We start from the raw sequence: 22,882 nt of genomic DNA, 5'->3' as shown, positions 1-22,882 counted from the left end.
AGGTACAAAATGTTCGCCCTACTAGAGATAGACAGGAGAACAAGTGTAAAGAATCGTAAAAAAAAGCTTTAATTAAATAAAAAGTGCTGAGGTTTTTTTGCACAATATTTACAGTATATACAAAAAGGGGAACATAACGAATAGTGACATTAACTGTTCTCCTTCTCCACCAGGTAAGGATCCAAACACGTCTGAAAAAAAAACAAATAAAATGTAAGATTCCAACCCCCTATGTACAGGAATATAACTGCTATAATACTGCCCCCTATGTACAGGAATATAACTACTATAATACTGCCCCCTATGTACAAGAATATAACTACTATAATACTGCCCCCTGTGTACAAGGATATAACTACTATAATACTGCCCCCTGTGTACAAGAATATAACTACTATAATACTGCCCCCTGTGTACAAGAATATAACTACTATAATACTGCCCCCTATGTACAGGAATATAACTACTATAATACTGTCCCCTATGTACAAGAATATAACTACTATAATACTGCCCCTATGTACAAGAATATAACTACTATAATACTGCCCCCTATGTACAGGAATATAACTACTATAATACTGCCCCCTATGTACAAGAATATAACTACTATAATACTGCCCCCTGTGTACAAGAATATAACTACTATAATACTGCCCCCTGTGTACAAGAATATAACTACTATAATACTGCCCCCTATGTACAAGAATATAACTACTATAATACTGTCCCTATGTACAAGAATATAACTACTATAATACTGTCCCTATGTACAAGAATATAACTACTATAATACTGCCCCCTATGTACAAGAATATAACTACTATAATCCTGCCCCCTGTGTACAAGAATATAGCTACTATAATACTGCCCCTATGTACAAGAATATAACTACTATAATACTGCCCCCTATGTACAAGAATATAACTACTATAATACTGCCCCCTATGTACAGGAATATAACTACTATAATACTGCCCCTATGTACAAGAATATAACTATAATACTGCCTCCTCTCACCTGGTACATTGCTCGCTCCTTCCTTAGTCGGGCGTAGAACTGGAGAACGTAGTGATTTGCATTTACCGCCTTGGGATCGAAGTCCATGACTCTGAGCCCCTCGAGGTTGCGGGCTCGGGATAGCGCTACATAGGCCTGGCCGCACTCAAACACTCGTGATAGTGATATCTCCACACAGTCCAGCGTCATCCCCTGTGGCACAGGAAGAGGCGGAGTAACGTGTGGCCATTGTGGTCAAACACTCCCCTGGTAGTGGGGGGCTACTTACCTGACTCTTGTGTATGGAGATGGCCCACGCCAGCTTCAGCGGTAACTGCTGGCGGCTCAGGAAGACGCCACCTTGACCCTTAATGACCCATCGCTCCGGCTTCATGACCTCCGTGGCTCCACACAGGAAGCGAACCTTGGGCAGAGCTGAGGAGAAGACGAGTCGTTACAATGTATATACACAGCTCTCAGGATACATTGTAGCTATAGCTGTGGCCCCTCCCTCCACCGCCTGAACCCCAGTTTCCATATTGTATCCTCTTGTATACAGTCACTTACGTCTTCCTGTTCCTTCAAACCCTACGACAACTCCTCGCGCTCCGTTCACCAACCCGCGCCCCACATCCAGGTTCTTGGTCAGCATCACCTGGCCGGACACCAAAAGGAATTAGAGCAGAAAGTACCTCGAATGGTTAACTCCACTGCTTACATCCCATGATCATATTCTACTCCGGTCACATCCAAAGCTGCAGTCACTCAATTTCTCTTGGATTTAGCCATTACTTCTTGCTGGCACCCCCTGATGGTTCTGTTTATGTGTAGGGCGTGGGGACTGGAGACTTATAACCACCTCATCCCCTAAAATCTGCGGTGCATTAGGGAATGTCAGCAGGACAGACATATGATAAATCATCTCTGTTCTATTCCTGATTTCAATATTTAGGCCAGTGACTCATATAGAACTCACATGCTGTCTATGTCCTTCTGATCCTCCATGAGATGGTTCTACTCCTTCATTGGAGTCCAGTTGTGATAATTAAGCCAATTGGACTTTATTAGGGAAGGCGCACACCTGTCTATATAACACCTCACATTGCATGTCACAGCACATGAGAATCATGAGGTCTAAGGAACTGCCCAAGGAGCTCCGAGGCAGAATTGTGGCAAGGCACAGATCTGGCCAAGGTTACAAAAGGATTTTTTGACAGGACCACAGGGGGTAATGGAAGGAGAGATGAAGGCGACAAGTACGGAGATATCCTAGATAAAACCTCTTCCAGATGCTCTGGACTTCGGATTGGGCCGAACCTTCCAACAAGACAATGACCCTAAGCCCACAGCTAAAGTAACACAGCAGAGGCTTCAGAACATCTCTGTGATTTCAGGTTTTCTTGTTTAATAAATTAGCAAAAATATCTACATTTCTGGTTTTTGATCTTACCGATTGGCTGCAGAAAGGGGCCTGAACGCTTTTTATACCCTCTGTACCAAAGGCAGTGGAAATTAAATTGCAGCTTCGGTTGTAAATAGAGCAGAATAAGTTCTGATCAGATATCAGCGCCCGAGACTGTACCGCCAGGAGCTACCACTCACCTGCGCCCCCTTCTTCAGCAGGATCTGCTCCCCCACAGGACACTGAGCGTTCACCGTCTTCACCAGCATCGGGTCACTGTCCAGGGCGTCGTACTTGTGCATCTCCCCTGCAGAACATCTTGTGTCAGTGCAGCCGCGTAATAAGAAGCCTCCCCCCTTCTTCTTAAAGGGAGTGGAAACTTTTAGAACTTTTATCAAGGTTACAATACATCTTATACTCGTGTCCACAGCTCTGATGCAAACTGCATGTCTCCATGGTAACAGACTACAATCCCTGTGTCCTGTAGTCCTCTCCTCCCACCCACTCATACCTGGCAGCTGCTGTAGCCTCCGGTCATTGGTCAGGTCCACGTCGTCCTTGTGGGTGCACAGACGCGTTGCCAGGATCCCGTCCCGCTCAATTTTGTGATTACCAGTCAGGAGCAGCTCCCGAGTCACCTCCTCAGTGCACCTGCAGGGAACAGAACAGGACAGCATCAAATCCAGTGTCCAACATTACCAGGACACATCAGCAGTAACTACAAGTCCCAGCATGCAAAGCAACATCACTAGGGGGGGAAACAGATATTACAGGGATTAACACTGATGTCTGTATTAAACCAGAAGCAACAGCTTTTATCAGAACCTAAAAGGCCTATGTAGCAGCAAGAGAATCAAGAGCACAGCAGTGTGAGGACACAACCACACTACAATCCTGAAATATAAGTCCATATATCACAGTCCTGCTGCTACTAACAACATACACAAAGGTCTGATTACACATCTCTCCAGGGACAATACACAACACTGGCTGCAGAGAGCACAGAGCACAGCAGTGTGAGGTCTGATTACACATCTCTCCAGGGGCAGTATATAACACTGGCCGCAGAGAGCACAGCAGTGTGAGGTCTGATTGCTCATCTCCCCAGGGACAATGCATAACACTGGCTGCAGAGAGCACAGAGCACAGCAGTGTGAGGTCTGATTACACATCTCTCCAGGGACAATACATAACACTGGCCGCAGAGAGCACAGGGCACAGCAGTGTGAGGTCTGATTACACATCTCTCCAGGGACAATACATAACACTGGCTGCAGAGAGCACAGAGCACAGCAGTGAGGTCTGATTACACATCACTCCTGCGACAACACACATTGGCAGCAGTGTGTATGGTCACTCCTGCTGACAGGTTCCTCATTTCCAGTCTTACCTTCCCAGCCGGATCTGCTGCAGCAGTGAGATGAACTTCTTGTCCGTCTGTCTCCGCACCTCCGTCAGCTCCATGTTCAGGTGGATGCATCTCCTCCAGCTTTTAGCCTGTGCGGAGCAGAAGATGTGAGAAGCTGCTGGGGGGGGGCAGGGGCGTGGCCTATGGAATCTTCACACAAGATGTTGCCACATAAAGCCCCAAATGTCACATTTATTAACCTTGCACACAAGACATTGTGGACCACAATGCATCACTCTGGCATCATGCCATCCGGCCTGCGTGTCACGTATCACTGAAACTAGAATGCGATTCCCACCTGGAAGCAGAACTTGGTTTGGTTTGAGGCCTGTGTCACCGGCGGAAGCTGCAGAAAGTCCCCACAAACAATGAGCTGGATCCCACCGAAGGGTTCGTCTCGCCTGCGAACTGCCCTGTAAGGGGTAACATAGCAGGTAAGTGATCAGCTCCGCCCCCACCTCCCCTCCCCCGCAGATCACAGCCGCCATCTTTACCTGGCCACAGCCTCCAGCTTGTCAAAGAACTCCCCTTCTACCATGGAGACCTCATCTATGATCAGGTGCCGGCAGCTTATCCAGTGCTGGCGGACCCCCGGCCTCATGGCCAACTCTATACACTGCTCCAGCGGAGCCTTCCCAGAGCCGATCCCTGATTGCAACAAGAATTACCAATTAGGTGGGATTCTCCAAAACCACAAGGGGGAAAGAGATGTGTATGTAGTGAGCTCCCCCTAGTGGTGGTGTATAATCTGTATGTAGTAATCTCCCTCTAGTGGTGGTGTATAATGTGTATGTAGTGATCTCCCCCTAGTGCTGGTGTATAATCTGTACGTAGTGATCTCCCCCTAGTGGTGGTGTAAAATCTGTATGTAGTGATCTCCCCCTAGTGGTGGTGTATAATCTGTATGTAGTGATCTCCCCCTAGTGGTGGTGTATAATCTGTATGTAGTGATCTCCCCCTAGTGGTGGTGTATACTCTGTATGTAGTGATCTCCTCCTAGTGGTGACTGTATAATCTGTATGTAGTGATCTCCTCCTAGTGGTGGTGTATAATGTGTATGTAGTGAGCTCCCCCTAGTGGTGGTGTATAATCTGTATGTAGTGATCTCCTCCTAGTGGTGGTGTATAATGTGTATGTAGTGAGCTCCCCCTAGTGGTGGTGTATAATCTGTATGTAGTGAGCTCCCCCTAGTGGTGGTGTATAATCTGTATGTAGTGAGCTCCTCCTAGTGGTGGTGTATAATGTGTATGCAGTGATCTCCCCCTAGTGGTGGTGTATAATCTGTATGTAGTGATCTCCTCCTAGTGGTGGTGTATAATCTGTATGTAGTGAGCTCCCCCTAGTGGTGGTGTATAATCTGTATGTAGTGAACTCCCCCTAGTGGTGGTGTATAATCTGTATGTAGTGAGCTCCCCCTAGTGGTGACTGTATAATATGTATGTAGTGAGCTCCCCCTAGTGGTGGTGTATAATCTGTATGTAGTGAGCTCCCCCTAGTGGTGGTGTATAATCTGTATGTAGTGAGCTCCTCCTACTGGTGGTGTATAATGTGTATGTAGTGAGCTCCCTCTAGTGGTGGCTGTATAATCTGTATGTAGTGAGCTCCCCCTAGTGGTGGTGTATAATCTGTATGTAGTGAGCTCCCCCTAGTGGTGGTGTATAATCTGTATGTAGTGATCTCCCCCTAGCGGTGGTGTATAATCTGTATGTAGTGATCTCCCCCTAGTGGTGGTGTATAATCTGTATATAGTGAGCTCCCCCTAGTGGTGGTGTATAATCTGTATATACGGCTATTTTTGGTTCACATGGTTATATTCCTCACCTGCGAAGGCATGTAGTGTGGTGCCCCCTATATGGCAGGCGGCTACCCCTGTACTCGCTGTGGCATAAGTGCTTTTTGGCGGGAGAGCCCCAATAATCCTCTTCAGGAGAAAAGATTTTCCGGTGCCTGGAAGGAGAAGAGCAGCGACTTTACACTGTGCATATGATGCCTGGGGCCTCCATGCTCTACACTGCAGGCTGGATGGAGGGTCACATGGTGACGCCATTCTCTCTTGCCCACCTGCACTTCCTGTAAAGAACACGTTCTTCCCGCTGAGGACGGTACCGAGAACCGTAGACTGTTCTGTCGAGAGCTGCAGCTGCTGTGGCATGGACAGCGCCGGCTTCTTACTGGGGCGAAGCTCAGAAATCTAGAAACCAAAAATATGAGATTTTGTAAAAAGTGCAGAAAAACACCAAGATACAACCAGTCCTCACATCAGAGGCCTAAAGAGTAAGTAACATTCCCAGAAAAAGGTCTATGCAGTCACTGAACAAGCAGGACATGCTGGGAGATTACACACCAGGGTAATAATGAATGCAGCTCTAATATAAGACTTCAGAGAATGGAGAATCCAACTCTGGGGTATAATACAGGATGTAACTCAGGATCAGTACAGGATAAGTAATGTCATGTATGTACACAGTGACTACACCAGCAGCAGAATAGTGAGTGCAGCTCTGGGGTATAATACAGGATGTAACTCAGGATCAGTACAGGATAAGTAATGTCATGTATGTACACAGTGACTGCACCAGCAGCAGAATAGTGAGTGCAGCTCTGGGGTATAATACAGAATGTAACTCAGGATCAGTACAGGATAAGTAATGTCATGTATGTACACAGTGACTGCACCAGCAGCAGAATAGTGAGTGCAGCTCTGGAGTATAATACAGGATGTAACTCAGGATCAGTACAGGATAAGTAATGTCATGTATGTACACAGTGACTGCACCAGCAGCAGAATAGTGAGTGCAGCTCTGGAGTATAATACAGGATGTAACTCAGGATCAGTACAGGATAAGTAATGTCATGTATGTACACAGTGACTGCACCAGCAGCAGAATAGTGAGTGCAGCTCTGGGGTATAATACAGGATGTAACTCAGGATCAGTACAGGATAACTAATGTCATGTATGTACACAGTGACTGCACCAGCAGCAGAATAGCGAGAGCAGCTCTGGGGTATAATACTGGATGTAACTCAGGATCAGTACAGGATAAGTAATGTCATGTATGTACACAGTGACTGCACCAGCAGCAGAATAGTGAGTACAGCTCTGGAGTATAATACAGGATGTAACTCAGGATCAGTAAAGGATAAGTAATGTCATGTATGTACACAGTGACTGCACCAGCAGCAGAATAGTGAGTGCAGCTCTCGAGTATAATACTGCTCAGTCCTATCACTCACCAGGGTGTTCTCGGATGACACCGTCCTCGGCCGCTTCTGCTGACATCTGTTGGTGGCGTTTGGTGCCCGGTTGCTGAGCCCTTTGCCCTTTAGGGGGGTCTGTTGACCATTGACCTTTGCTCGCATCTCATTTGCTTGCTCCACGTCTTTCTTCTGGACGGGGCTGATGGTCTCAAACATCCGTGGGAGTCCTGACAGGAGGCGCATGCGCTCGTTCACCGGCTTCTCGCTCTTCCCGGCCTCGTGCTTGATCATCAGGGTCTTCATGAAATGCTTGAGCTGGTCGGAGGGGCAGTTGGAGATCAGCAGTTGGATGTTGTCGGGTCGGATGACGATGGAGCTTTTCCCCTCACGGATGAAGCGGGTGAAGATCTGGATCTGCTTCAGGATGAAGTTCTGGGGTAACTTCCCATCGCTGACCTTCAGCACCAGCTCCCGGAACTCGTTACGCCCCAGGGAGGTGAAGGCGTTGCGGATGACCTTCCGTTTCGTCGCTTGTCCGGACGCGTTGAGATATTCTATGGTGACGCTGCTCTGGATCTCTGGGGACAAGTGATTGGCCAGATTCATCTTCCTGAGAAGAGAAAGTCATTACATTATCGGATCCCTGCATCCATCCAGCAAATGAGCGCAGGAGTCTCCTCTGTCCCTCAGACACTTTATAAAGGATTCAACAAAAACTTACAAAATTGTATTTTGACAAATGATTGGTTATCGAGAATCTTTAGAGACTGATCCATCTCTACAATATATTGGGGGGAGGAGGGGGATGTATGTGCAGGACTGATCCTTCATCACAGGATATACAATTCATGCGCATATATACAGCACATCCACATCATCAGTAACAAATGTATATAATAATGTATAGAAATGTAGGCAGAGGACCTCACCCCAGAATCACCAGCACAACCAATACACATGTACAGAGTGCTCTGGTGGATCATAATGTAGGCAGTTTAGGTGGTAGCCCAGGGCCTAAACCTTCTAGGGGGCTGAGAAGGGCCTTTACCCATGAAATCCTCATACATATATGTTCCTGCTCCTAATAAACATGTACACAAAAGCCATTTCAGGACCTTTAAAGAACCTGCAAAGGTCCAGAAACCGCAGATTGAAAGCAGCAGAAGGGACACGTCCTCCATTCCACAAGTAGCTAATTCTAGTCCCATGTGTAGGAAGTGATTCCAGACTTGTAGGGGCCATAATATTCATACAGAGCAGGGTCCATGACAGGCTAAGGCTATATTCACACTGCCGTTGCCCTCCCGTACCGTACCGTAGCGGGCAACGGCAGTGTACGGGGAGAGGAGGAGGAGGTGAGCGCAACCTATGGCGCACGGCGCCGTATTACGGGAAAAGATAGGACAGGGCCTATCTTTTTCCCGGGTACGGAACAGTACGGTGCCGCACGTGTGCGGCACCGCACCACTCCCGTAGGGTGCCGTGCGCCCATAGGAGTGTATGGGGGACGTATATTGGCCGTATATACGTCGGCCGTATATACATCCTCCATACGTTCGTGTGAATGTAGCCTTAGGCTACATACACACTGCTGTTGCCCGCCGGTAGCGCGCGGGGGGAGGAGGAGGAGGTGAGCGCCACTCACCCCCGCCCCGCTCCACAGGAACATATGGCGCATGGCGCCGTAACACGGGAAAAGATAGGCCATGTCCTATCTTTTCCCAGGCTACGTAGCGGTACTGCACATGTGCGGCACCGTACCACTCCTGTACGGTGCCGTGAGCCCATAGAAGTGTATGGGGGACATATATAGGCCGTATATACGTCCCCTATACATGTGTGTGAATGTAGCCTTAATCTGCCCCTGGCTGAGATCGCAGCATCTGATACTTTTTTGGAAGGTATTGGATACATATGTAACTAACCTGCGGCTTGTGAGGTCCGTGTCCATGGAACACCAGACAGCCGGATGATCCCCAGTGGTTGGATAATGAGTAAAGATGCTACAACAATGGTGTCCGTGTATCTTATCCAACTAGTGAATGTAAGAGGCGACTGCAGTGAAGCAGCGGCCGGTGACCTCACTATAGGTACAGGTGGAGGGGGAAGGACAATACAACTTGTAGCAGATCCTCCAGTAGAAGTGGTGAAGCTTCACCCTGAGGAATTGATAAACTCTCCGCCTTCTCCCTCCTCCAGATGTTTACAATTACTAATTACCAATTAGCGCTCCTATCCATGAGATAAATAGTCGCCTTCATGTCCCTCAGCTAGAGAAGTCATATATATTCTATAACAACAAAGAAACGCGTCATGTTCCTTTGTCGTTACCTGTGACCTTACGCTGCAGGTCATAGGTTCTCAGCGGCGCTGGTCCTACGTTTTTTGATTCTAGGTTCTATAAGCTACTAACACAAAACTCTCAGGATTTTCTTATTCTTATTGGATAAAGCCACAGAAATAAACGAGTCCGATCCTTTGTATCAGGAATTACTTCTAATAATAAATAATTATACATTTTAGTAACATCTCAGTTTCCAAACTGGTTAAAAATATATTATTCACTAAATGGACTGTACAATGTTACAGATTCAGTTAAAAAGTGAACAGTTCAATTTCACAATTCAAACACTGAAGATGTTGTATCCCGGTCTCAGATCCATCGTCTCTCTGCTCCTCACATTTGTTTTATATAATTGCCCCCCCCCCTCCGATTCCGTTTCTCGATTCCATACATTTGCATTCCTGTAATGGCACCTTTGTGTTTCTGTTTATAGTGACGCCATAGTGGGCGTCCGTCATTGTTTTTGAATATTTCTTAAATGCGCTTTAAATTTTTTATTTTTTTTTTTAAATCAGATATTTTAGTTTTTTTCTCCCCTTTTCCAACAAAAGAGGAGAACAGGCTGCATGATAATTTGTCTCTGCATATAAAAAAGGAAAAAGCAGTGACACTCAGCGGTCGGATGAAAGATAAGTGAACTTTAATTGTTCCATGTGGCAGTGTGGGGTCGGACGCAAACTACAGCAGGCGACGGGCCATTTTTTGTGATTACGCACTCTCTCAAGCCCAAGTTTGTCTCTGCGCATGCGCGATAAGTACTGAGAGCGACTTGACGTTAAGGCTCTCTGCACAAGACGGAGGCGTGCATAAGAAGACGGAGGCGTGCATAAGAAGACGGAGGCGTGCATAAGAAGACGGAGGCGTGCATAAGAAGACGGAGGCGTGCATAAGAAGACGGAGGCGTGCATAAGAAGACGGAGGCGTGCATAAGAAGACGGAGGCGTGCATAAGAAGACGGAGGCGTGCATAAGAAGACGGAGGCGTGCATAAGAAGACGGAGGCGTGCATAAGAAGACGGAGGCGTGCATAAGAAGACGGAGGCGTGCATAATTAACGTTCGGAAGGAAACGAAAGCCAGTGACATAGGGGTAGCACTGAAGGCTCATTTGCATATGTGAGTAAATAATTTTTTAGCTAAACTAAAGGTTGCTGTCCCTAACCAAAGTATGCACCATAATTTCATCATGCCAGCAGTGGTAGATTTCCTTTCATTTGTCTGTATTAATGTTACTGGCAGATACTTCACCCACAGCCTGGTGCTCAATACTGCCTGAACATTGTTGTTCCAAATCTACATTGTGGGGAACCCAATCTCTCGAAAATGGATTTCTTTTATCATTGAAAGTTTCCTCCTCCTTTAGTGTCATTCAGTCTATGCTATGGCTAGAGAGTAACTCTGGATGGTCTTTGTAAGGTCTGAATTTTTTGAACAGTGATAGAATTTGTTCGTTAATAGAGATGAGCGAACATGCTCGTCCGAGCTTGATGCTCGGTCGAGCATTAGGGTACTCGAAACTGCTCGTTACTCGGACGAATACTTCGCCCGCTCGAGAAAATGGCAGCTCCCGCCGTTTTGCTTTTTGGCGGCCAGAAACAGAGCCAATCACAAGCCAGGAGACTCTGCACTCCACCCAGCATGACGTGGTACCCTTACACGTCGATAGCAGTGGTTGGCTGGCCAGATCAGGTGACCCTGGGATAGACTAGCCGCTGGCCGCGCTGCTCGGATCATTCTGTCTCTGGATGCCGCTAGGGAGAGAGCTGCTGCTGCTGCAGGGAAAGCGTTAGGCTGTTCTATTAGCTTACTGTTAGGCAGGAGTGATTCTCAAAGAACCCAACAGCCCTTCTTAGGGCTACAATAACGTTCTACTTTTTTTATTTTAATTTGCATCTTTTACCATTTTGTGAGGAATTAGCAGGGGGACTTGCTACCGTTGTGTTTAGCTCTTAGTGGCACACATATCCATAGCAAAGACCGAAGTGGGAAAATTCAGTAGGGGTTGGATTTCTATTAGGCAATAACTCAGTGTCATCTCATCTGGCATAGTAGTGTGCTTCCTTTGATACTTGGCTAGAAAATAGCCATAGGAGAATACAAACAGCTTCTTGAAGCCTACAGTAGCGTTCTATATATTTGATTTCTGGTTGATCTGCTGGTGGCTGTACTTTCTGCAGTGCATGTACTTGCCAATTCTGAGCAATTTGTAGTGGGACTTGCGACCGCTGTGTTCTGCGCTTAGTGACGCACATATCCATAGCAAAGGCCGAAGTGGGAAAATTCAGTAGGGGTTGGATTTCTATTAGGCAATAACTCAGTGTCATCTCATCTGGCATAGTAGTGTGCTTCCTTTGATACTTGGCTAGAAAATAGCCATAGCAATAGGATAGGATTGTTTGGTTTTAAAAACTCAAAAAAAAACAAAAAACACAAAAAAAAAAAAAAGTAAAAAAAAAAAAATAAAGTTATAACTCTCATTTTAAAAATGTTTAACCCGAGGGCTAGGGGTAGAGGACGAGGGCGGGGACGTGGGCGTCCAACTACTGCAGGGGTCAGAGGCCGTGGTCCTGGGCGGGGTGAGACACCACCTGCTGATGAGGGAGCAGGGGAACGCCGCAGAGCTACACTCCCTAGGTTCATGTCTGAAGTTACTGGGACTCGTGGTAGAGCACTGTTGAGGCCAGAACAGTGCGAACAGGTGATATCGTGGATTGCTGACAATGCTTCGAGCAATTTGTCCACCACCAGTCAGTCTTCCACGCAGTCCACCCATGTCACCGAAATCCCCACTCCTCCAGCTCCTGCACCTCAGCCTCCTCCCCCCCAGTCTGCCCCCTCCCAGGAAAATTTGGCATTTGAACCGGCATACTCTGAGGAACTGTTTTCTGGACCCTTCCCACAGTCACAAACCACTTGTCCGGTTGCTGCTGAGCAATTTTCCGATGCCCAGGTTTTCCACCAGTCACAGTCTGTGGGTGATGATGACCTTCTTGACGTAGTGGAAGTGTGTAAAGAGGTGTCCGACGATGAGGAGACACGGTTGTCAGACAGTGGGGAAGTTGTTGTCAGGGCAGGAAGTCCGAGGGGGGAGCAGACTGAGGGATCGGAGGATGATGAGGTGACAGACCCAAGCTGGGTTGAGAGGCCGGGTGAACACAGTGCTTCTGAGACGGAGGAGAGTCCTCGACCAGAACAGGTTGGAAGAGGCAGTGGTGGGGCCAGACGGAGAGGCAGGGCCAGAGCTGGTGCATCAGCGCCACTGTCAACTAGTGAAGCTCCCGTGGTGAGGGCTCTTGCGGCGAGGGCTAGATCTTCAGAAGTGTGGAGGTTCTTTAAGGAAACACCGGATGACCGACGGACTGTGGTGTGCAACCTTTGCCAAACCAGGATCAGCAGGGGTTCCACCACTACTAGCTTAACTACCACCAGTATGCGCAGGCATATGAATGCTAAGCACCCCACTCAGTGGCAACAAGCCCGTTCACCTCCGGCCGTGCACACCACTGCTCCTTCCCCTGTGTCAGCTGATAGTCAGCCCCCTGCCCAGGACCCTGGCACAAAAACCCCATCGTCGCCTCCACGATCCTCCACAGCATCCACCAGCGTTCAGCTCTCCATACCCCAGACGCTGGAGCGGAAACGCAAATATAGTGCAACCCACCCGCACGCCCAAGCCCTTAATGTGCACATCTCCAGATTGCTTAGCCTGGAGATGCTGCCCTATAGGCTAGTAGAGACCCAGGCCTTTCGCAACCTCATGGCGGCGGCCGCCCCTCGGTATTCGGTCCCCAGCCGCCACTACTTTTCCCGATGTGCCGTCCCAGCCCTGCACCAGCACGTGTCAGACAACATCATCCGTGCCCTGACCAACGCCGTTTCTGACAAGGTCCACCTGACCACGGACACGTGGACGAGTGCTGCCGGGCAGGGCCACTATATATCGCTGACGGCACATTGGGTTAACTTGGTGGAGGCTGGGACCGAGTCTGACCCTGGGGCTGCTCATATACTGCCGACGCCGAGGATTGCGGGGCCTACCTCGGTCCAGGTGTTTCAGGCCTACTATGCCTCCTCCTCCTCCCACCCCTCCTCCACCTCCTCCTCCGAACTACCAGCCGTGGGCACGGCGCCATCAGTCGGTAGCTCTAGGCACAGCAGCAGTGCCGTCGCTAAGCGACAGCAGGCGGTGCTCAAACTGCTGAGCCTAGGCGACAAAAGGCACACCGCCCAAGAGCTATTACAGGGCATCACGGCGCAGACTGATCTGTGGCTGGCACCGCTGAACCTCAAGCCGGGAATGGTTGTGTGTGACAACGGCCGTAACCTGGTGGCGGCTCTGCAACTCGGCAGACTGACACATGTGCCATGCCTGGCCCATGTGTTAAATCTGATAGTGCAGCGTTTCCTCAAGACATACCCCAATCTGTCTGATTTGCTCACGAAGGTGCGCCGCATCTGTGCGCATTTCAGGAAGTCCAGCCCAGATGCTGCCACTCTCAGGGCAGCGCAGCGCCGCCTCCAACTGCCCGCTCACCGACTGTTGTGCGACGTGCCCACGAGGTGGAATTCAACACTGACCATGTTATCCAGAGTTTACCAGCAGCGCAGAGCGATTGTAGACTGCCAGATGTCAACTTCCACCAGAACTGGTAGTCAGGTCAGTCAGCTTCCTCAAGTCTACAATGAGGAGTGGACGTGGATGTCTGATATCTGTCAGGTGCTGAGTAACTTTGAGGAGTCAACACAGATGGTCAGTGGCGATGCCGCCATCATCAGCCTCACCATCCCGCTGCTTGGCCTGTTGAAAAACTCTCTGGTCAGCATGAAGTCGGAAGCTTTGCGCTCGTCACAAGAGACGGGGGAAGAATATTCCCTTGTTGATAGCCAAAGCACCCTGAGGTCTGTTTCTCAGCGCATATCGGAGGAGGTGGAGGTGGAGGAGGATGAGGAGGAAGAGGAGGAGAATGTTGGCGAGACACAAGAGGGGACCATTGTTGAGTCCTTCACTGTTCAGCGTGTATGGGCAGAAGAAGAGGAGTTGGAGGAGTTGGAGGAGGAGGAAATGGACAGTCAGGCCAGTGAGGGGAGTGAATTCTTACGCGTTGGTACTCTGGCGCATATGGCAGATTTCATGCTAGGCTGCCTATCCCGTGACCCTCGCGTTCAAAGAATTTATTCCAGCACCGATTACTGGGTGTTCACTCTCCTGGACCCACGGTACAAGCAAAATCTTCCCACTCTCATCCCTGGAGAGGAAAGGAGTGTGAGAATGCATGAATACCAGCAGGCCCTGGTGCACAAGCTGAAACAGTATTTCCCTTCTGACAGCGCTAGCGGCAGAGTGCGTAGTTCTGCGGGACAAGTAGCGAGGGAGAGTAGGCGAGCAGGCAGCTTGTCCAGCACTGGCAAGGGTACGCTTTACAAGGCTTTTGCCAGCTTTATGTCACCCCAGCAAGACACTGTCACCTGTCCCCAGTCTCGGCAGAGTAGGGCTGATCTTTACAGAAAGATGGTGAGGGAGTACGTAGCTGACCATACCATCGTCCTAAATGATCACACAGCTCCCTACAACTACTGGGTTTCAAAGCTGGACATGTGGCACGAACTGGCGCTGTACGCCTTGGAGGTTCTTGCCTGCCCTGCCGCTAGCGTCTTGTCCGAGCGGGTTTTCAGTGCAGCTGGTGGCATCATCACCGATAAGCGTACACGCCTGTCGACTGACAGCGCTGACAGGCTGACGCTTATTAAAATGAATAAAGGCTGGATTTCTCAGAATTTCCAATCTCCACCAGGTGAAGGAAGCTCAACCTGAATAATTGATCCACTCCTCCTCCTCATTTTCCTCCTTCTCCTCCTCTTTGTACAGTAAAGCAGAGGAAAATGGCTATTTTTTGACAGGGCCCACTGGCTCTTGCTATAGTACTTCATGCATTTAATTTTTCTGGAGGGCCACCTACCCGGTCCTCTGTTTTAAAAAATTTTTGGGACTGCCACATACAGGCACTCAATCTATTCCATTTTTCTGGAGGGCCACCTACCCGGTCCTCTGTTTTAAAAAATTTTTGGGACTGCCACATACAGGCACTCAATCTATTCCATTTTACTGCAGGGCCACCTACCTGCTCCTCTGGTTTGAACAATTTTTGGGACTGCCACATACAGGCACTCAATCTATTCCATTTTACTGCAGGGCCACCTACCTGCTCCTCTGGTTTGAACAATTTTTGGGACTGCCACATACAGGCACTCAATCTATTCCATTTTACTGGAGGGCCACCTACCTGCTCCTCTGGTTTGAAACATTTTTGGGACTGCCACATACAGGCACTCAATCTATCCCATTTTACTGGAGGGCCACCTACCTGCTCCTCTGGTTTGAAAAATGTTTGGGACTGCCACATACAGGCACTATCCAAATTAAATTGTCTCCATAGCAGCCTCCACACGTTGTCTCCATTGCTACCTCCAAAAGTCGTCCATATAGCTGCCTCCATACATCGTCCCTTTATCAAACGAGGTGTGTCAGGCAGAAATTTGGGTTGTTTTCATGGATTCCACATCAAAGTTGTTAACTTTGTCGCCACCCTGCTGTGTTATCCACAAAATATACTGGCAAACTTTTACCATTTAGGGATATTATTTCAGCGCTTCTTGCGCATCTGTTTACATTCCCCTCACCCGCCATATCCTAAACTTATAAGAACGCTACTACACTTGATCTTATACAAAAGGTTCTTAGAAGTGCTGTTTGGGGAGTAGCCTAGAGACAGGGGCTTGGATTGGCGAAAGCTCGCCTGGCAGCGGAACGCCAGCTCCATGCGCATCATGCGCTTCTTGCGCATCTGTTTACATTCCCCTCACCCGCCATATCCCAAACTTATAAGAACGCTACTACACTTAACTTGGTGCAGGCTGGGACCGAGTCTGACCCTGGGGCTGGTCATATACTGCCGACGCAGAGAATTGCGGGGCCTACCTCGGTCCAGGTCTCAAAGGCCTACTATACCTCCTCCCACCCCTCCTCCACCTCCTCCGAATTACCATCCGTGGGCATGGCGCCATCAGTCGGTAGCTCTAGGCACAGCAGCAGTGCCGTCGCTAAGCGACAGCAGGCGGTGCTGAAACTGCTGAGCCTAGGCGATAAAAGGCACACCGCCCAAGAGCTATTACAGGGCATTCCACATCAAAGTTGTTAACTTTGTCGCCACCCTGCTGTGTAATCCCCAAAATATACTTGCAAACTTTTACCATTTAGGGATATTATTTCAGCGCTTCTTGCGCATCTGTTTACATTCCCCTCACCCGCCATATCCTAAACTTATAAGAACGCTACTACACTTGATCTTATACAAAAGGTTCTTAGAAGTGCTGTTTGGGGAGTAGCCTATAGACAGGGGCTTGGATTGGCGAAAGCTCGCCTGGCAGCGGAGCGCCAGCTCCATGCCAAGATCCAACTAACATAGTTTTAACTGCAGCACCTTTAATCTACTACTAGTTCACTGCCTCCATACATGGTCCCCTTATCAAACGAGCTGTGTCAGGCAGAATTTTGGGTTGTTTTCATGGCTTCCATGTTAACTTTGTCGCCACCCTGCTGTGTAATCCACAAAATATACTGGCAAACTTTTATCATGTACCGATATTATTTGAGCGCTTCTTGCTCACCTCCTTTGGTTCCTCTCTGCCACCCATTGGTTTGAAGCCTGAGTCCATTTAGGGTATGTCGCCATGCCACTCTCTAGCCTGCTGCCGCTGCCTCTGCATGCCGTCCCCTATAGTGTCAGGGTCAATTATTGGATGTTTTAGATGCTATCTAGCTTCATTCTGTCACTCTGTCATGGCCATGCTGTTGCCCATAATTTTGGCATAATGGTGCGATTATGCAGCCTCAGAGGCATCCATGCATGCTGCCCCTGCTGTTTCCTGTCCATTTCCGTGGTGTTTCCATCCTTTTCTGAGGTTCCCAGGTGTTTGGCCAAGCTTCCCTGTGCAGAGCCTTGGTCCCCTTGAAAAATGCTCGAGTCTCCCATTGACTTCAATGGGGTTCGTTATTCGAGACGAGCACTCGAGCATCGGGAAAAGTTCGTCTCGAATAACGAGTACCCGAGCATTTTAGTGTTCGCTCATCTCTATTCGTTAACTTTCATTAATTGTACAAGTCTTTTATCAATGATACAACCTACCGTCTGTTTTGAAACTACATGTATTGTCCTACCCCTCTACCTGTACCTATAGGACAGTGGCGGCGAACCTATGGCACGGGTGCCAGAGGTGGCACTCGGAGCTTTATCTTTGGGCACCCAAGCCATCAACATAGCACCAGACATAGAACTCAAAGAATCATCCTGCAGTCCCAAGTGACTCAAGAAATGCTGCTCTCAGTGATATTTTAATTCAACACTTTCATGATTGCTTGGGACTGCTGGAAGAGGTAGAACATGTGGAAAGGGGAGGATTATCTTTAAGGCTCCTCTAGGACCCACATTTGTTCCTGTACAGGGGGACCATGGCAAGATGCAACAACATTAGTCCAAATTTGCCCTTCTTCTTTAAACTGTTTTATTGTCCTCAAGAGGCCGATATAATTGAAAGTTGTGGTAGAACAGGTGGCAATAAATTACTACTTAAATTGGCATGCTGGCACTCTGCAATAAATAAGTGTGTTTTGGTTGTAGTTTGGGCACCCAGTCTTTAAAAGGTTCCCCATCACTGCTATAGGACATCACTGGCATCGGCTTCACTGCATCCACTAATTGGATAAGATACATAGGGCACATTTTAAAGTATTGTAGCATCTTTACTCACCCGCCAAGGAGTTCATCCAAACCATTGAGGGTCATCCTCCCTATGCAGCCCATACAGCACAGATACAATGTATCATGCTCCCCTCCAGCCCATATACCACAGATAGAAAGTATACAGAGAGGACAGGATACATCTTCTCTCTGCTACATAAAGGATCTATGGGAACAACAGATCAGATTTACCTTGTCGCTGTGTATGAGGCTCCTAGGATCCTGCTCTCTCCCCGGTTCTGTCCTCCCTGGTGCGGGCTCCCCGGCTACGTCCTTCTCTTCCTCCCCGGTTCCAGTTCCAGCCTCCTCCCCGGTCCTTCTCTTTCTCCCCCCGGTCCTTCTCTTCCTCCCCCCGGTTCTAGCTCCTGTCTCCTACCCGGCTCCTGCGCTTGTCCTCGGTTCTGTCTTCTCTTCTGTCTCTGATCCCAAACACACGAAACAGATTCGAATTTGCCGGCGCATGGGAATCAGCCAATCAGAGGAGGGACATTTAAAGAACGAGCCAATCGCGCTCCAGTGACGTCACGACAGCAGAGCCGTTAGCGCTAAGCAGCCAGATTGTTTGGTCACGTGATTCCCCGCGGCGTCCATCTTTGTTTCGGGTAATCCCTGACTCCCTTCCTATACAACTACTGGCAAAGTATATTCTGATTCCCTGTGGATAAAGGCGGCGACCGGATCAGATTCCTTCATCCAATATCTGATCCACCGTCATAACATGAATATATGAGCTGGAAATTAATTTGGTTACTGTAGGTGATAATGCGATTTTCTTTGTCAATGACAGGAGTTTTGTAGAAAGTGATAACTACACAGAGACATGAGAACCTGTCCTGATCCCGAAATATCTGTGAGTCACTATCAGGCATCTCTTCGGGCAGACTGGCGGGGCCTCGGTGCATGCAGGCGCCGCGCGGACACCCTGGAGGGGCCTGATCGGTTTCCCTGGTAACAGGACGCACAATCACCGCAGCGATCCCGAAAGATGGCGGCGACCGGACAACGGGAGAAACCCCCGCGGGACGAGGTGTCCCTGAACGCCATCCACCGGGAGACGATCCGCAAGGAGAACCGCAGTCAGAAGCTGGTGACCGAGTACAGCATCAACCCGCACCGCAAGAGTAACGTATCCTGTTCACACCTGTGCCGTATTATGATAATAATAACGTGATCGGCTGGATGTGGTGACCGATTATCTAGGAAGACGACAACCAATCCTGTCACGTGACCAAGGCTTTGCTTGATAACAAAGCCATATGACGTCATCCCTGACTGATGATGTCACAGTGTGACGCAGGAATATTTTGTCACGTGGGAGGAGTTATGGATGAGGGCGGAGCATGTGGTGTCACCATCCTGATTCTTCTCTGTCTCCTCCCTTAGTGCACGCGGTGACCGGGAAGCCGATGGCGTGGCACGAGAACCAGGCCGAGAGCGCAGACGGTACGAGGGATTGTCCATCATCATTATACTCGTGTCTTATTACAGGAGGAGGGTCATGATCCGCACTCGTACTGGAGCTCCAATGCTACGAGGACCGTAGTGCGGCGCCAGACAGTGTGTAGTGGTTGTGCTGGTTACTGCAGCGCCAGACAGTGCGTAGTGGTTGTGCTGGTTACTGCAGCTTCCCTGCTGGTAGATGATTACTATTTACTTATATGTTGGAATTCCCACGTTTTGGATTAAAATATGATTTTAAAATATTCAAATGAGCCTGAAGTGCTCTGCAGAGCACCCCCGGGATCTGCCATAATGAAATATTTTCAACCCCCAGCCCAACTGGCACCAACTACAGAGCGATCAGTGAGCCGGTGACATCCCGGTCTGTGAATCTCCTGAATGTCCGTGCTGGACGGGCCGGGGGAGTGAATAAATGACACCAGGGTGGAGCCCAGAGGTGCTCTACAGAGCACTTCAGGCTTATTTGCATATTTTAAAAATGTATTTTTCTCCAAAATACGGTTATTCTGAGAAATAACGATCTAAGATCACTCCAAAGAGATGGGGAGGTGAGTAGTTATCATCCGCCACCGGGGAATCTCATGGTACATGTCCTGTAAATACACTGCGCAGACACATAAAGGCGACGCAGTATAACTCACGGTCCACGACTTCTGTCCAGTTATGGACCATCACCGATTGTGAATTCATTTCTCCAACTCTTGTGCAAATGGAACTGACAACAGGTAGAAGTGATCCCCTATAAAAGAGGTTCTGTAGGTGGTGACCACAGACAACTTTTCTGCTGTTTGGGTCACTGTTCCCTTCTGCCATTGCTTTCCCTTACAGGTAGCAGGAGGCAGTTTCTACAGCCCAGGGAAGATGCTCAGGCAGAAGAGATCCCTCGGGGTGGGTTCCCATGTGACGTTTTTAAACGCATCCAAAATGCAAGTGGGAGGGGTTTGGCCGCTTGAGTTTTGGATGCGTATAAAAATATGACAACAAAATGCAGAGGCGTTGTAGAAAAGTCATACAGGCATGTGGAGGCCACACACACTACTGACCTCATCAAGAGCATACAGAGGCATTGTAGAAAGGTCATACAGGTATGTGCAGGCCACACACACTACTGACCTCATCAAGAGCATACAGAGGCGTTGTAGAAGGTCATACAGGCACATGGAGGCCACACACACTACTGACCTCATTAGGAGCTCACCGAGGTGTTCTAGGGAGGTCATACTGACACGTGGAGGCCACACACACTACTGCCTAGTTAGAGCAATGCAAACATGTTGTAAGGAGGTCATACAGGTATATGGAGGCCACACACTACTGACCTCATCAAGAGCATACAGAGGCATTGTTGAAAGGTCATACAGGCATGTGGAGGCCACACACAATATTGACCTCATCAGGAGCATGCTGTTGTATTGGAGGGAGGTCATACTGGCATGTGGAGGCCACACTCAATACAGATCCTCATCAGGTGCATGGCGAGGTGTTGTAGGGAGATCATACTGACACGTGGAAGCCACGCACACTACTGACCTCATTAGGAGCATGCCGAGAGGTCATACAGGCACATGGAGGCCACACAGACTATTTCCTCCCCTGAGCTCCAGGATGTGGGATCTTTATCGGCTGCGTTTATGTTTTGAGCCGTGTACAATCAGTTTAGTTTATTAAGCAGCTTCATAAGTTCATGTCTTTTTCGGCAAGTGCAATGGTGGTGTGTTTTCACACTGCTGTGCTCTGTGGTCTCTGCTGTAGTGGATTTTAGAAACAATACTTACAATATTATTTAGTGCCCAGGACAATGAGAGCTCTGAGCGCACAGCAGTGTGAGGAGACACAGCCCTAGTGCATTGTCTCAAGGTTAGATCTGTGTAATCAGACCTTTCTGTTTGTATGTTAGTAGCAGCAGGACTGTGACATATGGATTTATATTCAGGGATTTTAGCTTCTCCACTACTGTTCTCTGTGCTCCCTGCAGCCAAAGTTATGTATTTTCCTTGGACAGATGTGTAATCAGACCTTCGTGAATGTTATTAGCAGCAGGACTGTTATATAAGGATTTATATTCCAGGATTGGAGCTCATTCAAGTGCCCTGGGGGCGTGTCCTCACACTGCTGTGCTCTGTGCATTGAGCATCTTCACAGAGAAAGGGTTAAAAAACTGTAGCAGGCTTCAGGTTCAATCCTACAGTAGTCTCTAGAACAGAATGGTTGAGGCTGTAAAGTAACTAAAGTCAGAAAGCTAAAAGCACGGCAGTGTAAAGACTTGGTAAAGCTACAATCCTGGAATATAAATGAATAGATCACAGTCCTGCTGCTACTAACAACATACAAAGGTCTCATGAAACATCTCTCCGGGGACAATACATATCACTGCAGTCCGCATGGTCACACCTGCTGACAGGTTTCCTTTCATATAAACTTCTCTCGATGATAACACCTTCTGACTCTTCCCACAGAAAACTTCCTGACCATCATCCATCACACGGCTCTAGAACCGACCAAAAAATACACAGAACCGCAAACTACAAGCCAAGAGATCGGCTGGATGACGCAGCCCCTGGTGAGTCCTCAGTGCGGCCACTAGGAGGCAGCGGACAGGAGGGTCACACATTCACTTGTGTCTCCCCCTACAGGTCAGGGTGCAAACAAAGCTGCTCCAGCGCCAGCACAGGAATCTCCAGAAACCTTTATCTTCTTTACTCAAGTATAAAATCTGTGGCCGATGTATCATGGGGAAAGTTTTGGGCATCGTGTTTCATCCTCACAGCCCAAACGTGTCCCTACAACATTCCTGTGGAGGTGCAGGAGTAGCTCTGTACGGTGGGACTTCCCATGGGGGTGACCTGGATTATCTTCTTCCTACAGATCAGTGTGGACCGGACCGACCGGAGGCTGAACCATCATCGCCACAAAACGGAGATCACCACATACATGGAGGCCGCCTGGAGGATGAAGGAGCAGAGCGTCAACCTGCAGTGACGACGAGGGGTCCGCACGTTACCCCCAAACATGGACACATTCATTGTAAGAGGCTGGGGGGACCCCAAAGGACGTCTGAGACTTGTAGTCCTCCAGCATCAGCCATAATGGATGCAGATCTGTGTCTATTCCATAGAAATCGACTGTAATAAAGATACTGCTGAAAGACACCACCAGCCCCACACTGGTCACATGGCAGGAGCGGCCCCCACACTGGTCACATGGCAGGAGCGGCCCCCACACTGGTCACATGGCAGGAGCGGCCCCCACACTGGTCACATGGCAGGAGCGGCCCCC

At 48.7% G+C, this 22,882-nt stretch overlaps 2 protein-coding genes across 5 annotated transcripts in view; one reads left to right on the top strand and one right to left on the bottom strand.

The window, feature by feature from the left end:
• Window positions 1–52: 52 nt before the first annotated feature.
• Window positions 53–19,124, bottom strand: PIF1 (PIF1 5'-to-3' DNA helicase). 2 transcript variants are annotated; one of them, XM_072128706.1, is made up of 13 exons: window positions 18,338–19,124; window positions 7,045–7,618; window positions 5,871–6,000; window positions 5,631–5,756; window positions 4,304–4,457; window positions 4,108–4,222; window positions 3,792–3,898; window positions 2,913–3,052; window positions 2,602–2,708; window positions 1,567–1,654; window positions 1,289–1,434; window positions 1,021–1,212; window positions 53–191 (listed from the first exon to the last, which is right to left on the bottom strand). In XM_072128706.1, exons 2-13 carry the CDS (start codon window positions 7,612–7,614, stop codon window positions 150–152), a joined length of 1,917 nt encoding a protein of 638 aa, XP_071984807.1. In that variant the 5' UTR covers window positions 7,615–7,618; window positions 18,338–19,124; the 3' UTR covers window positions 53–149. The 2 variants fall into 2 exon arrangements, with proteins under 2 accessions (XP_071984807.1, XP_071984806.1); XM_072128705.1 differs by having other exon boundaries at window positions 18,522–19,124.
• Window positions 18,987–22,882, top strand: part of CFAP144 (cilia and flagella associated protein 144) — a 7,315-nt gene continuing 3,419 nt past the window's right edge. The window contains exons 1-4 of one of the 3 annotated variants that reach the window (XM_072128709.1): window positions 18,987–19,293; window positions 19,529–19,588; window positions 22,063–22,166; window positions 22,472–22,630. In XM_072128709.1, coding sequence (XP_071984810.1) covers window positions 19,131–19,293; window positions 19,529–19,588; window positions 22,063–22,166; window positions 22,472–22,585 — 441 coding nt within the window. In that variant the 5' untranslated portion in view covers window positions 18,987–19,130 and the 3' untranslated portion in view covers window positions 22,586–22,630. Of the gene's footprint in view, window positions 19,294–19,528; window positions 19,589–22,062; window positions 22,167–22,471; window positions 22,756–22,882 lie in introns of those variants that run through there. The other 2 variants (XM_072128708.1, XM_072128710.1) reach the window with 2 other exon arrangements.

Source organism: Engystomops pustulosus, chromosome 10 (assembly GCF_040894005.1).
Source record: "Engystomops pustulosus chromosome 10, aEngPut4.maternal, whole genome shotgun sequence".
Taxonomy (NCBI): domain Eukaryota; kingdom Metazoa; phylum Chordata; class Amphibia; order Anura; family Leptodactylidae; genus Engystomops; species Engystomops pustulosus.
This window is presented reverse-complemented; position numbering and strand designations above follow the sequence as displayed.